At 36.1% G+C, this 15042-nt stretch overlaps 1 protein-coding gene and 1 pseudogene across 2 annotated transcripts in view; both read left to right on the top strand.

Moving 5' to 3' along the window:
• Positions 1–15042, top strand: part of ATAD2B (ATPase family AAA domain containing 2B) — a 155322-nt gene that overhangs the window by 62572 nt on the left and 77708 nt on the right. For both annotated transcript variants that reach the window (XM_068564720.1, XM_068564719.1), the window contains exons 14-15: positions 6579–6738; positions 11691–11781. In XM_068564720.1, coding sequence (XP_068420821.1) covers positions 6579–6738; positions 11691–11781 — 251 coding nt within the window. The remainder of the gene's footprint in view (positions 1–6578; positions 6739–11690; positions 11782–15042) is intronic.
• On the top strand, positions 3537–4219 carry LOC137777775 (28 kDa heat- and acid-stable phosphoprotein pseudogene; annotated as a pseudogene).

Below are 15042 nucleotides of genomic sequence, written 5' to 3'. Positions count from 1 at the left end.
AGTAAAATTAGCACACAGAAATAATCACTCTTAACATGGTGTTACGTTACTCTTTAATCAAAATTAGATCAAACTGTGAATTCTGCTTTGTAACATACTGTATTTGTAATAATTATTGTAAACAATTGTCATGTTATTAAGCATTAATCTACAATAAATTGATTGACTATATTCTATGCCATTTTATGGAAGAATAAACCTTTAAATAATATTCTAATGTTAGATATGTAGATTGTTTCTATTTTTCAGTCTTTAGGCTTTGCTGCAATGAATAGCCTTATATCTACATCCCTGCTCGTATTCATGATTTTTTTTGTTTTTTTTCTGACAAATTTTTAAAATAATTTTTATATTTTTTATTGAAGTATAGTTAATTTACAGTGTTGTGTTAGTTTCTGGTATATAGCAAAGTGATTCAGTTATACATATATATATTCTTTTTCATATTCTTTTCCATTATAGTTTATTATAAGATATTGACTAGTTCCCTGTGCTATCTATAGGACCTTGTTGTTTATCTATTTTATATATAGTAGTTTGTATCTGCTAATCCCAAACTCCTTTTTTTTTTTTTAACATCTTTATTGGAGTATAATTGCTTTACAATGTTGTTGGTTCCGTTGATCTTTAGGTTTATCATTATATCATTGACTTAATTACTTGAGAGATTTATAGAGTCTTATTAGTATAAGTCCCCAACCTTGTTCTTTGTAATTTAAAAAAAAATCTTTTTTAAAGGGCAGTTTTAGGTTTACGGCATAATTGAGAGGAAGGTACAGAGATTATTCCATTTACTCTGTGCCCGCACTGATGCACAGCCTCCCTCATTATCAACATCTTTCATCAGAGAGGGTACATTTGTTACAATTGAGGAACCTACATTGACACATCATAATCACACGAAGTCTGTAGTCACTCTGGGTGTTTTGCATTTTATGAGTTTGGACAAATGTATAATAACGTGCATATGTCATTATAGTATCATACAGAGTATTTTCATTGTCCTAAAAATCCTCTGTGCTCTACCAACTCATCCCTCCTTTCCCTCCCCACCCCACCCCCTCAGTCCCTGGCACTAATGATTTTTTTTACTATCTACCCTTGCCCTTTCCATAATGCTATGTAGTTGTAATCACCCAGCATGTAATCTTTCAGGTTAGCTTCTTTAATTTAGCAATATACATTATGACTTTTCTTAGCTTTTTGTTTGTTTGTTTGTTTTTTGTTTGCTTTAGGTTTAGTTTTCTTTTTTTCTAGATTATTCAGATGGAATTTTAGACTTTGAAACTTTCTTTTCTAATATAAGCATTGAAAGCTATAAATTTCTTTTTAAGCACTGCTTTAGCTGCATCCCAGTTTTTGACCTCTTATATAATCAGTGTCCTATAGTTCAAAATGATTTCCAATTCCTCTTGTCATTTCTTCTTTGACACAATGAATATTTAGAAGTGTGTTGTTTAGTTTACAAGTTGTGTTTTTTATCTTACTGTTTCTAATTTAATTTTTTAATTGAAGTATAATTAACATAAAACACTGTATTAGTTTCTCTAATTTAATTTTATTGTGGTCAGAACAATAACTCTTTAATTAAATTTATTTATTTTTGGCTGTGTTGGGTCTTCCTTTCTGTGCGAGGGCTTTCTCTAGTTGTGGCAAAGCGGGGGCCACTCTTCATCGCGGTGCGCGGGCCTCTCACTACCGCGGCCTCTCTTGTTGCGGAGCACAGGCTCCAGACGCGCAGGCTCAGTAATTGTGGCTCACGGGCCGAGTTGCTCCGCGGCATGTGGGATCCTCCCAGACCAGGGCTCGAACCCGTGTCCCCTGCATTGGCAGGCAGACTCTCAACCACTGCGCCACCAAGGAAGCCCAACAATAACTCTTAAAGTCATTTTAAATTCACTGCAGATTTCTTTATGTCCCAGGTATTGTCTGTCTTGTGAATTTGTATTCTGCTATTTGTGGTATAATATTCTCTATATATATCAAGTAAGGCAGGGTTATAATAATGTTATGCAGGATCTTTTGTGTTTTTACTGATTTTTTTTGTCTAGTTATTTTATGAACATTAGAGAGATGTGGTAAAATGTCCAACTATGATTGTAGAATTGTCTCTTTAATTCTGCCAGTTTTTGTTTCATTTATTTTGAAGTTTTGTTTTGGGTGCAAACACATTTATTATTCTGGATGTCTTTATTTTGAAGTTGCCTTCTTATTATGAAATGCCCCTCTTTATCTTTGTTAATACTTTTTATTTTGAAATCTATTTTCATTAGAATCTAATGAAATGATTATCTAATGATTAGATAATGATTAAGCTAATCTAGACATCTGATGTTTTTTGCTTGGTACATTTTTTTTTCCATTAACTTACTACCTACCTTTCAGTGTCTTAATATTTAGAGTATTACTTTTGTGGATAATATATAGTTGGGTCTTGTTTTCCTAACTGGACAATCTCTTCATTTTAATTTGAAAGTTTAATCCATTAATGTTTATGTAATCATTGACAGAAATGATTTGGGGAATACCATTTCATGTTTGTTTTCTGTTTATGTGTGTTTTCTGTTTATGTTTTTCATTTCTTGCTTTTCTGAAGAGAATATTTGGAGATATTTTAGAATCTCCTTTTTATTTTACTACTGATTTTTAAAAATTTTTTTAATTAATTTATTTTCATTTTTGGCTGCGTTGGGTCTTCGTTGCTGCATGCAGGCTTTCTCTAGTTGTGGCGAGCGGGGGATACTCTTCGTTGTGGTGCACGGGCTTCTTGTTGCGGTGGCTTCTTTCGTTGTGGAGCACGGGCTCTAGGCGTGCGGGCTTCAGTAGTTGTGGCTTGCGGGGTCTAGAGCGCAGGCTCAGTAGTTGTGGTGCATGGGCTTAGCTGCTCCATGGCATGTGGGATCTTCCCAGACCAGGGATCGGACCTGTGTCCCCTGCATTGGCAGGCAGATTCTTACCCACTGCACCACCAGGGAAGCCCTACTACTGATTTTTTTAAAGCTCTTTTATTGAGGTATAATTGATACAGAATACTATATATACTCATTGATATACTTAAAGAGTACACTTGGTAATTTTAACATATGTATTTACCTGTGAAACTGTAACTATCAATACATATAAGGATACATATAAGAAAGGTTCCAAATGGTGGGAAAAAGGGATGCAAAAGCTTAGTCACAGATATTCACAGCAGTGTTATTCATAATAGCCATAACATGGAAATAACCCAAATGTCCATTAGCTGATGAATGGTTAAATAAAATGTGGTATATCCACATGGTAGAATATCATTCAGCCTCCAAAAGGAATAAAATTCTGACACATGCTACGTGTGTTTATCTTATACATGTAACATTGGTGAACCTCACATACTTTATGCTAGTTGAAACAAAGCCAGACACAAAAGATAACATATTGTACTGTTTCATTTATGTAAAATGCCCAAAATAGTCAAATTCATAAAATGGTATAAAAGTGTGTCAAGTAAATACTAACAGAAAGCGGAGGTATTTCCGGTTCCGGTGTCAGTTTGGGGCGCCACCGCCGCAGCCGCCGGAGCCGCGATGCCTAAAGGAGGGAGATAGGGAGGCCACAAAGGCCGGGCTAGGCAGTACACGAGCCCCGAGGAGATCGGCGCACAGCTCCAGGCTGAAAAGCAGAAGGCCAGGGAAGAAGAGGAACAAGGAGAAGAAGGTGGAGGTGGGGCTGCAGGTGACCCCAAAAAGGAGAAAATGTCCCCCCTAGACTCAGATGAGAGCGAAGATGAAGAAGATGATTACCAGCAAAAGCGCAAAGGTGTAGAAGGGCTCATCGGCATTGAGAACCCCAACCGGGTGGCACAGACAACCAAAAAGGTCACACAGCTGGACCTGGACGGGCCCAAGGAACTTTCAAGGAGAGAAAGAGAAGAAATCGAGAAGCAGAAGGCAAAAGAGCGTTACATGAAAATGCATTCAGCGGAGAAGACGGAGCAAGCCAAGGCCGACCTTGCCCGGCTGGCGGTCATCCAGAAACAGCGGGAGGAGGCTGCCAGGAAGAAAGAAGAAGAGAGGAAAGCAAAAGATGATGCAGCTTTGTCAGGAAAACGAATGCAGTCGCTCTCCCTGAATAAGTAGCACGGCCTGTGGGAGGAGATAGCAGGGAACTGGGCCGTGCTGCCAGGACCTCTGCCGTGTCTCACCGGCTCTGTGCCCCGGCGCCACTGCAGCAGCCCCTCGCGGCGAGGAGCCCCCCACGGCTCCTCTTCATTTTGGCACAGAAATCGTTTCGGGGGATGGTGGGTGGGGGGAGGGGGCAGCTGCTATCTTTGAGACAGAAAGATGCAGGACAGCATTTCATATGAAACCGTTTGAATGTTTTGGCTGTTTTTAGAATTCAGAACCCTTGTTGGGGGGTGCCTGGGAGGTGGGGTAAGAAGAGCTTCCATTTGTCTGGTAGATTGCGGGGCAGGGGGCAGTTGAGCCGCAGTAGCTGCTGACAAGTTTGGGATGGACGGCCCCCTGTCTGTGTTGCCCGGGTGCCCGATCAAGGGGGCTGTCGCCTGGGAGCCAGGGCCCTGGGTCTCTGAGGGTCATGGCTCATCCCCGGCCAGTCCCCTCTGACTGAGGCTTCCCCCCTGACCTTCCCACCCTACTCCCTACCCCCAACTCTGGCCAGGCCCCAGGCCCATTCTTAACCCTGCCCATGGATCATTTCAAGAAACCTGTTTACTGTGTAGCACCCAGGCAAAACATGCTCCACAAGTCCAACTTGTATATTTGGCAAATTAAACTTGACATTATCGTAAAAAAAAAAAAAAAAAAAAAAGAAATACTAACAGAAAGCTACTATTGCTATATTAGACAAAAGAGACTAAGACAGAAAGCATTATTATACATAAAAAGAGGATCAATTTACAATAATAAAATCTTCAATTTATTGAAAGATATAATAGTTTAAAATTTATAATTCCCTAATTACTACGTTTCAAACTGTATAAAACAAAAATTGACAGAACTGCAAAGAGTCAAATTGATAATCATTGTGAGAGATATCATGTACCTCTCAGTAATTAATAGACCAAATGAGCATAAAATAAATTCTCTACAGATTATTTGAACAACTATATTATATGAATCTGATCTTATGGGCATACTTATCTAAGGCAAATATAGAATGAACACTGTTTTCAAACAAACACAGCATTTATAAAAATTGGCCATACATTGTGCCTCAAATCACAACTAATTTCCAAAGTTTAGTAATATACAAAATATAAGAAACAAACGACAGGGCTTCCCTGGTGGCGCAGTGGTTGAGAGTCTGCCTGCCAGTGCGGGGGACGCGGGTTTGAGCCCTGGTCTGGGAAGATCCCACATGCCGCGGAGCAGCTGGGCCCGTGAGCCACAACTGCTGAGCCTGCGCGTCTGGAGCCTGTGCTCCACAACAAGAGAGGCCGTGATAATGAGAGGCCCACGCACCGCGATGAAGAGTGGCCCCCACTTGCCGCAACTAGAGAAAGCCCTCGCACAGAAACGAAGACCCAACACAGCCAAAAAATAAAAATAAATAAATAAATAAATTTATAAAAAAAAAAGAAATGACAAAAAGATAAGCAGAGAATTTTGTTTTTTATCAAGAACTATTGTTCTAAGTAATCTATGGTATTAGTAAAATAAAAAATTACAGCTAACTATATATGAACTGTAAACAGAGACATGCAGAAATCAGGAAATTAGAAAGTCGCTTCTTTGAAAAAAATAGAATTGACAAACCTGTTGCATAATTGGCCATGATAAAAAAAGACACTGATAAAGCAATATTTAGGAATACAAAATATGATGTTATTTTAGATTCTGTAAACATTAAAGGTTAAGAGGATGAAGGCCTAAGCTTAAGAGGTAAAAGTATAAAACTTTTAGGAAAAAACCTATGGGAACATCTTCATGACCTGTATAAATGTTCACAGCTTTTTTGGTAATAGCCAAAAACTGGAAACAGTCTAAATGTCCATCAACATGTGAATCAACAAATTGGGATCCATCCATAAAATGGAATATTGCTTAGCAATGAAAAGGAATAAACTAGTGTTAAACCAACAATGTGGTGAATTTCAAAATAATCATGCTGAGGGAAAGAATCCAGAAAAAAAAAGTACTTACTGTGTGATCCCATGTATATAAAATTTTAGGTAATGTAAGCTAATCTATAGTGACAGAACTCAGATCAGTGGTTGCCAGGGGATTGGGTCAAAGAAGAGCAGTGGGGAATGGATTTTGAAGGGCATGAAGAATAGCATGATGGATATTACTTTTTTTCATTATGGTGATAGTTTCACATACTTCAAAACTTAGCAATTTGTATACTTTAAATATATTCAGTGTATTGTATGTCAGTTATATCTGCAGAAGACTTAAACCTGTTTAGAGTAATATGAGAAAGTTAAATGGAACTTAGTTTTACTTGTGAACATGGATATAAAAATCCATTTTTTTAGTCTTTAAGACTGATAAAAGTTAGTATAAGCAGCAATTTTTGCAACTTTTTCTTTCTTCCCTTTTTAAAATTTAAAATTTTGTCTGAAAATTTTGTTACAGCTCTATAGTGTCAACCCTCCTTGCTCTTATGGATGGATTAGACAATAGGGGCGAAATTGTTGTTATTGGTGCTACAAATAGACTTGATTCTATAGATCCTGCTCTCAGGAGACCTGGTCGTTTTGACAGAGAATTTCTTTTCAACCTTCCTGATCAAAAGGTAAGAGTTTTTGATATATTAAGATTTATTTGTGACTTAATTATGAAATATATATATATATGTATACATACTTTGAAAGTGGTATTTTATGAGTGGTCATTTTCAAAATTTTGTGCTTGTTGGATATCTTAGTTACTACTTAAAAAATTCTTGTAATTATTGAATAATTTAATCTTTTTTGTTAACAATTATCAGAAAGTTTATGATTTTTAGGAAGTAAGGGTATGGTTTTTAGGTTACTGTAGATGCTTACTTACTCTTTTCTTTAGTTCTCCACATTGTATTAATTATCTTGTATGACAGGTCATATGTCTCTTGTTTGCCAAAGTAGCTTTGTTCCCATAAAAATAACGTTTTTAGAGTAACGGTGGCTTTATGAATAAGAGCCCAATATGCAAATTCTCATAGAAGTGGCTGTAACATCTTATTTAATTAAAAGCAGCAAACGCTATTCATTATAGTGTAGTTTTTTTTTTTTTTAATTAATTAATTTATTTTTGGCTGCCTTGGGTCTTCGTTGCTGCGCACGGGCTTTCTCTAGTTGTCGCAAGTGGGGGCTACTCTGTGTTGCGGTGCGCGGGCTTCTCATTGCGGTGGCTTCTCTTGTTGCGGAGCACGGGCTCTAGGCACGCGGGCTTCAGTAGGTGTGGCACGCAGGCTCAGTAGCTGTGCCTTGTGGGCTCTAGAGCGCAGGCTCAGTAGCTGTGGCGCATGGGCTTAGTTGCTCCACGGCATGTGGGATCTTCCCGGACCAGGGCTTGAACCCGCGTCCCCTGAACTGGCAGGCGGATTCTTAACCACTGCGCCACCAGGGAAGCCCTATAGTGTAGTTTTAAAAAGAACATAATAAAAAAAAAAACATAATTAAAACAGGGCAATGTGTAGTCATTGACTATGTAAAATGTTATTTAACATGTTATACAAAGTTCTTTTTTCTTATTTTTACTTGGCAATTTTTTGGTTAGTCTTTGACCAGTTTAATCATTGACTGTCATCTTCACTGCACATTTATATTTGAGAGGGAGGGACATATTCAGAGAAGATTCTGTATTTGACAATGCTTTGCATGTATTAAACATATCAAGCCTAATTAGAACCTTTATAACACATACCTATATAAATATAACCAAAAGAGAGCAGAGAAGATACTACATATGAATATATATATTTATACACACACACACACACACACACACACACACACACACACACACACGAGCACTTGCTGTTATATGGCTTTGATTTTGGATCTCTGTAAAATGCCTCATTTATGTACATAGGTGTGAGACGCTTAGTGATTAGTACAGTACAGTAGACTACAGGGAAATGAAGGCAATGGCTCTGCTGTATAGAGCAGTCTGTGTAGAGCAGTCTCTACCTCAGTTCGACAGTCTGAACAGCCAGTGTATCTGTCTCAGTTTTGGATTGACGATCCAACTTATAGGCTTTTTTTGGGCACCAAGTTTATTTAGCTTTGTCAGGATAGGAAACATAGTGTATACAGCATCATTTTTGTTACCCAAGTGAGCTTCTAGGGCTGTACCAGTGCATAGAGGTACGCTTAGTTATAGGAGACAAGACTGAAGTAGTCTACTGCAGCATGGGGAAACATCAGCTATCTCGTTAGGGACATCTTACAACAGTTCAAGCACATCTTTTAGGCTCTACCAGTAGATGGGGAGTGTGCTTATTAGCTCTAAGGGGCACAGCCAGTGTTCGTTTTGGCACAGGAAAGCCATTACCTTGATTTTCCAATTCTCTTCTATATTGTCCTAGTCATGTAGGCCTCAAAGTCCATATGCCAACCATAGTCCTCACAATTCAGGTATAGTCCACACAAATCAGAGATTTAACAGTAAACGAGGTCTAGAACAGTATTGTCCAGTTGAATTTTCTGTGACGATGGAAATGTTCTGTGGCTTACTATATTGTATAAGTATGGATCTTGAGCATAGTTTTCCATGTTAATTTTAACTTTCTAAGTTTCAAGAAAACGGTGCTTGAGACCTAAACCTAAGATCATTTTTCTTGGCCTGGGTCTGTGGAAAAAGCCTAGACTGGCTGTTCACCTTTTTTTCCTTAGGTAATATTTAAGGTCATGAGACTAGATGATACAATTCCTCTGTCTTAAGAAGCAGTCAGTAAGGTAAGAGGAAAACTAGGAGAGTGGGATTCTGGAAGCCAAGTGAAGAAACTATATCAATGGGGAAGGTATAATTAACTGTGTCAGATGTTGCTAAATTAAATCACATGACAGAAGATTGGCGATCGTATTTAGCATTATGTAGGTCATTGGTGAAACCTGATGGGAACAATTTCAATTAGTGGTGGGTGCAAAAAACTTGACTCGAATATGGTTAGTTTAAGAGAATGGGAGGGGAGGAATTGGAGACAGTGAATGGAGATAAATTTTTCAAAGTGTTTTGCTGTAATAAGAAGCAAAGGATTGAGGTGAGATGTTGAGCAAATTGGGGACAAGAGGAGGTGTTTTGTTATTTTTAAGATGGGAGAAATATCCAGTAGGGAAGGAAATTTTGGTGGTGAAATTGAGAAAGGAGAATTATCTTCTTGCCTTGATAGGCGAGAAGGGGGATTGGATTTAATATATGAGTGATGAGAATGACTTTATTTTTAATTTTAAAAAAATTTATTTATTTATTTTTCTGCGCTGGGTCTTAGTTGTGGCATGTGGGATCTAGTTCCCTGACCAGGGATCAAACCTGGGCCCCCTGCCCTGGGAGCGTGGAGTCTTAGACACTGGACCACCAGGGAAGTCCCGAGAATGACTATAGATAGGAATTTGATAGTTCATCTGTTATAATAGGGAGAAGACAGAATATTGCGGGTACACATGCTGACAGGTGGACAGAGTTGGTATGGGGTATCTTTGGAAGTTTTCTTCTGATTGCTTCAGTTTTCTCAGTGGATTAGGAAGCAAGCTCTGAACGAGAGGCTGAGCATGAAGACAGAGAAGCTATGAACTAGTCTGCTGGAAGATAGCCTCATGAATAGAATAGAGAAGGGTTAAGGGCAGTCATAAGGCTCCATTTGGGTCGTTAATTTAAATTGATACCAGTCAGTGTCTAATATTAGCATGCAGTTTGAGAAGTGGAATATCATGACTCTTGCTATTTGAGCAAGTGAAAGTAAAAAACAAACAACAAAAAAAGTAAAAGTAAGTCTTGGTGCCAGATTTTAATAATTTTGTTAACTCTTTATTACCATAAAATAGCATGTACCTTCTTTATGCAGTAATGCTTAATTTCTTTTGTTTATCATCAGCAGCAGTATGATTATTGTTATAAATGTTATGTGTATATTCATGAATCCTAAAGAATGAGTGACCTGAGTTTGCCTTTGACTCTTAATAATAGAGGAAGCTACTTTCTATTAGGAGAAACCATATGATTTACTCTTCTATATGCCATATAGAGTAAAGCATAATGAAACATTTCTTGATTTAAATAATTTCTTCTATTTCTTGTTTTTATGATAAAGAAAGGAGACTCTTTATATAGAAAAAGAGAAAGACACTTAAATGTCTCAGAGACCTGACAATAACTTGACTTTAGGTAATTAATTTCATTTCCTCTAAATCTTTACTTATTTTGTAAAATGAAGGGATACAGATAGTTCTTTTTTGAGATATCTTCCAGCTTAGATTTTTTTTTTTTTTTGCCGTGTTTCTGATTCTCTAAGGGTCTTGAATGAGTGGCGCCCCTTCTGGTAATGAAGTCTATATAGATTCTTAATGTCATCTTCTAGACTATATAAGCTCTCAGAATGATATCTTTTGGGGGCCTTGATTTTATATTTTTTTAGTATCTGTTCAGGCAGATATTTCAAGTCGAAAGAAAATATTTGTTACATCATTGATTTATTTTTGGTAGCTGAACGCCTAACTTAGAACTTGGAATTGAAGCAATAGCTATTGATTCCAGATTTTGTCAACTTTTTGAGCAAGGTTTATCTTGACAGCTTTCAAGTTCTTTTTGTTTTGGTGCTAGACCCCAAATTCCTCACCAAGGCAATAATATTATCATCTTGGTTATAATTTGCTTTTTCATAGTCTCAAGAAACTCAAGTAGCAGTGTTGAGGAAACAAGTATACTCAATTTTAGAAAGCATTGTTTTTCCCCTGAAAGAAGGCAAATGTGAAAAAAAAATTCTGATGTGACTTTTCAGGTGATTATGGACTCATACTTCAGTGTTTCTTTTTTACTGTGGGAGAAAAAGAAATTTCATTTAATTTGGAACCAAGATGTTAAATTTTTGATTGTGCTATACAGTTAGATTTAAGGTAAAGCATGCTATTTTGAAAGAAAAAAATCAAGGTAAAATTGTTTAGACCTTTGTTTTACAGTGAATTCAATTAATATTTATGGAGATTACCTTGTTATATATTAGATGTGAAAACATTAACTAACTTACAAGATGATAATGTTTATTATATTTCTTTACTTAATTGAAAACTTCTTCAACTTAAAACTTTAATGACACTTTATGCATATGAGAACCAAAAGGCCTGTGAAATCTAAATATAAGGTTTGTTTAAAAGTTATGATTATTATAACGCATTAAAGTTTTTTTGTTTACATGTTTTCAAATGCTTAAAATGACGTGGAGGAAAGTGAAATTTAGTTTTGAGTTCTAGTCCTATATCAGTCACGTAGTCATATGTGCCGCTAGTCAAGTTCCTTTACCTCTCAGGATGTTATCTTAGTTTGTGAAACAAAGATCTCTGCTACATAGCTCACAGGGTTATTATGGGAATCAGAGTTGATGTGGATGCCAAGCTGTTTATGTTTCTTTTAAAATAAACAGTTGCTTTTCTGGGATATGGTTAGTTGATAAATTTGTTCCATCTAATACATTTTGGGGTTGATGATATTTTATTTATTTGTACTTTTTTCCTTAGGCAAGATTTTATTTATCTGTACTTTTCTTCTTAGGCAAGAAAACACATTTTACAGATCCATACCAGGGACTGGAATCCAAAATTGTCAGATGCTTTTTTAGGTGAATTGGCTGAAAAATGTGTTGGTGAGTGCTACTGTTTGAATCTTTTGATTGTCATTGTTTGTTCTGATCAGCCTCCCTTTCCCCTTATGTTTGGAATGTGAATGAGTATAGTTGTGTTTTTGTGCAATAGATGGCTTTGCCTTTAAATGTAAATATTATTTTAAACATTTCACTTGAAGTTTGAACACTTCTAAATTAGAACTTTAGCTGCCATTAGGTGTTTTGATTATCAAAGCTCAGTGGTCATATGCCTTTCATTGAGTGCTGGATTTCTAGTATTACTACAGTGTCTCCTTTTAGGAATTGTTCCCTTTCAGAAGTTTTACTAAGAAAAATAAGCTTAAACAAGAGGTGAAGGTCCATGTATAGGGCAGGACTGTAGTCTTTTACTTCACAGATTACATGATGGACTTATCCTCATGCCGGTGGTTTAGAAAGAAGTTGAGTGAGAGGAGTCTTCAAAGAAAATACTTAATGACATCTGCTAGTATTTCCCCAAATGTAAAATTCTCCAAGTTAATGTTAAGTTATGCACAAAGTAGATCTCCTACAGAGTGAACGAACACTACTGTCCTAAAAGGATACGGTGAGAGTGTTTTATGTACATACATGATCATACATAGGAGACGGAATTCAGAGGTTTTAGAATTCAGGGTTTTGGCTCTAATTAGGTCTGAAATAAAAATGAATGTGGTATTAAGCAACTGAATATACACACAGGTATTTTTCCTTCATTCTTTTTCTGTCTTTTGTCTATTTTCCTCTCATTCTCTCAAAAATATAAATTAAAAAATCTCTCCATGAAATTTTTTTAAGCATTATGAAGAAGTCTCCCTGATAAGTCCACTAACAATCAGCAGTCTACTTGGGAAAACTTTAAAGTTACCAAAACCAAAAAGAACAACTTAGTTAAAAAATCATTGTGGTCCACCATCAAATAATTAAAACTTAAATAGAACATTAGTCCATTCAGTTAGCTACATCCGAATTATCCTCTTCATCCACAGGGACCTCCATCTCCGAAGCAGCATACCTCAGCTTTTGAACCACAAAGACCTCGACATCTTCTGGTGAGGAGAAAACGTAAATCTCTCCAGCACTACTCCAGTTTAAGCTTTGCCTGGTATAAGAGAGCATGCGCCAAACCCATTTCATGTAAATTTGGCTTGACCTTTGCAAAGCCTTGTGCTGCTTTATGGGAGAGGGTGGTATTTGGTACAAAATCCAGTCTTTGCCCTTTTTGAAATCTGACCCCTTTTATTTCCTGTTACTTTTATGATATTATTGTGTTAGAGTACAGATCAGAATGGGAAATATTTGTAGATTCGTCTGTGAATTTGTCACAGAATGATCCTTAACTGAAATATGCAGAAGTCTTCAAATAATTTTGGAAATTCCCTAAGAGTAATTTTAAAATTACTTTTTTACCCTATCTACCATCTGAAATATTATATACTCTAATTCTTCATCGTAAATATTAGACTCTCAGTTTCCTTTTTCATTTCGAAAGGCCACTCCTTCTCATTTTACCAAGTTATTTACTTTAGCTTTTAGTCAGTTTCTTAAGTTAAAAAAATTTTAAGACATACTTTTTTATAGGACTGAAAAACTTCTCTTGCCTTTTTTGGGGGTGGCGTTGCTGGTTTAGAATCTGCTTATATATACTCTATTTTCTTCCTGGAGAGTGACATAAAAATCCATTATAATTAACTGACTTCTGATTTTGATTGTGACATTTATTTCATTTAAGAAACCAGTTCACATTAAAAAAAAAAAAAAAAGAAAAAAGAAAATGCAGGTCTTCAAACAGGAACGAAATAGCAATAAATTTTTAATTCATTATGAGCTTAGCACTTAGGTATCCCAAAGATGTTTTAACATGTATGGGTTCAGTTGAATGAAATTTATGCCTAACAAAAGAGTATGCAGTCTTAATGAATGACTGCAAAGATAGTTGACCTCTTGTTAGAGGTTGGATTTGGTAACTTTTACCTTGAAATGAATTCCCAAGTACTTGGAGGTTTGCATGCATAATAGGTGTGATTTTTAGTAGTCTTCAAATAATTTGGTATCCAGAACATATGCACAAATAGTAGGAGCTTAAGCTTAATGAAGAACTTCAATCTAATCATATTTCTCTATTCATTTTCACTAAGAGGGCCAAAACAATGAAAGGGTATCTGTCAATGTGGCATCTTAGCTTGTGGACCTTCATTGTTTGGTATTTTACTTAAAAAGTAACTTCATAAAATTTTATTACCTTTCTCTAGTTTATAACCTCTTTGAGTAGCTTGTATTTTCATTCTTTCAGACAAATTTCCATCTTAATAGCAGTATTCAGGAATGCGTTTTCTTTGGTATCTAGCTATGTGTGTTCATCAGACTATTAGAGTTGTAATGGTAGAACTAGTATAGTTATGGAATTCTTATGGAAGGGATATTGATATTTAACACCAGCTTTTGACTCTCAAAAGGCTGTATTTCAGTATTTCTGGAATAGTCATATCGTCTATTTTTCTAAAGCAGGACCCTTTTGAGAGTGAAAAAATACGCTGTTAATTATGACAAGGCAAATGGCCTAAACCAGGACATGTGGTCACCCTTAATATAACCTATTTAGCCATGGTTATGATGTACCTTTAGTTCTGTTTTAGAGTCTAGTAAGGAAAGTGTATTATTATTAATTCAGTAGTTCTCAAATTTTTTGTATATCAGAATCACTTGTAAAGTTTTCTCAGAATACATATTTATGATATTAAACCACCACTTAGTGATTCTGATTCACTAAGTTTGTTGGGAATCTATTTTTGACTCATTTTCGTTGTTTATTCGGATGACTAGTCAAGGTTGACAGCCACAGATATAAACTAGTAATTCTCATTCACAAACAAATGTAAAGAAGGTAATTCCTATCATTTATAGTCTGTTGGTTATGATAATCCATGAGAAAATTTACTTCTTTATTTTTTTCAAAGATTAGTTTATAACTAATTATGAAATTCAAACTTGCAAGCAAAAATTAGGATTTTTTTAAAACCAAAAAAGGGATTATAAGCTACACAGCAGTTCTCAAAGGGCGTTCTATGACTTATATTTGTCATTGTGAGCTGACAGCTTGCCAGCACTTAAAAGATTTTAGCGATGAGATTGGTGATGATATTAACAAATGTGATTTTTTGATATTGTTAATAAAATGTGTCAATATACAAAACATCTATTTAACTCAGTGAAGAAAATTTACTTCTTTAAATGGAATCTATTAGTGTTGATAAGCTTTAAAAT

The sequence above is a fragment of the Eschrichtius robustus genome, chromosome 15 (genome assembly GCF_028021215.1).
Source record: "Eschrichtius robustus isolate mEscRob2 chromosome 15, mEscRob2.pri, whole genome shotgun sequence".
In the NCBI taxonomy this organism is placed as follows: domain Eukaryota; kingdom Metazoa; phylum Chordata; class Mammalia; order Artiodactyla; family Eschrichtiidae; genus Eschrichtius; species Eschrichtius robustus.
This window is presented reverse-complemented; position numbering and strand designations above follow the sequence as displayed.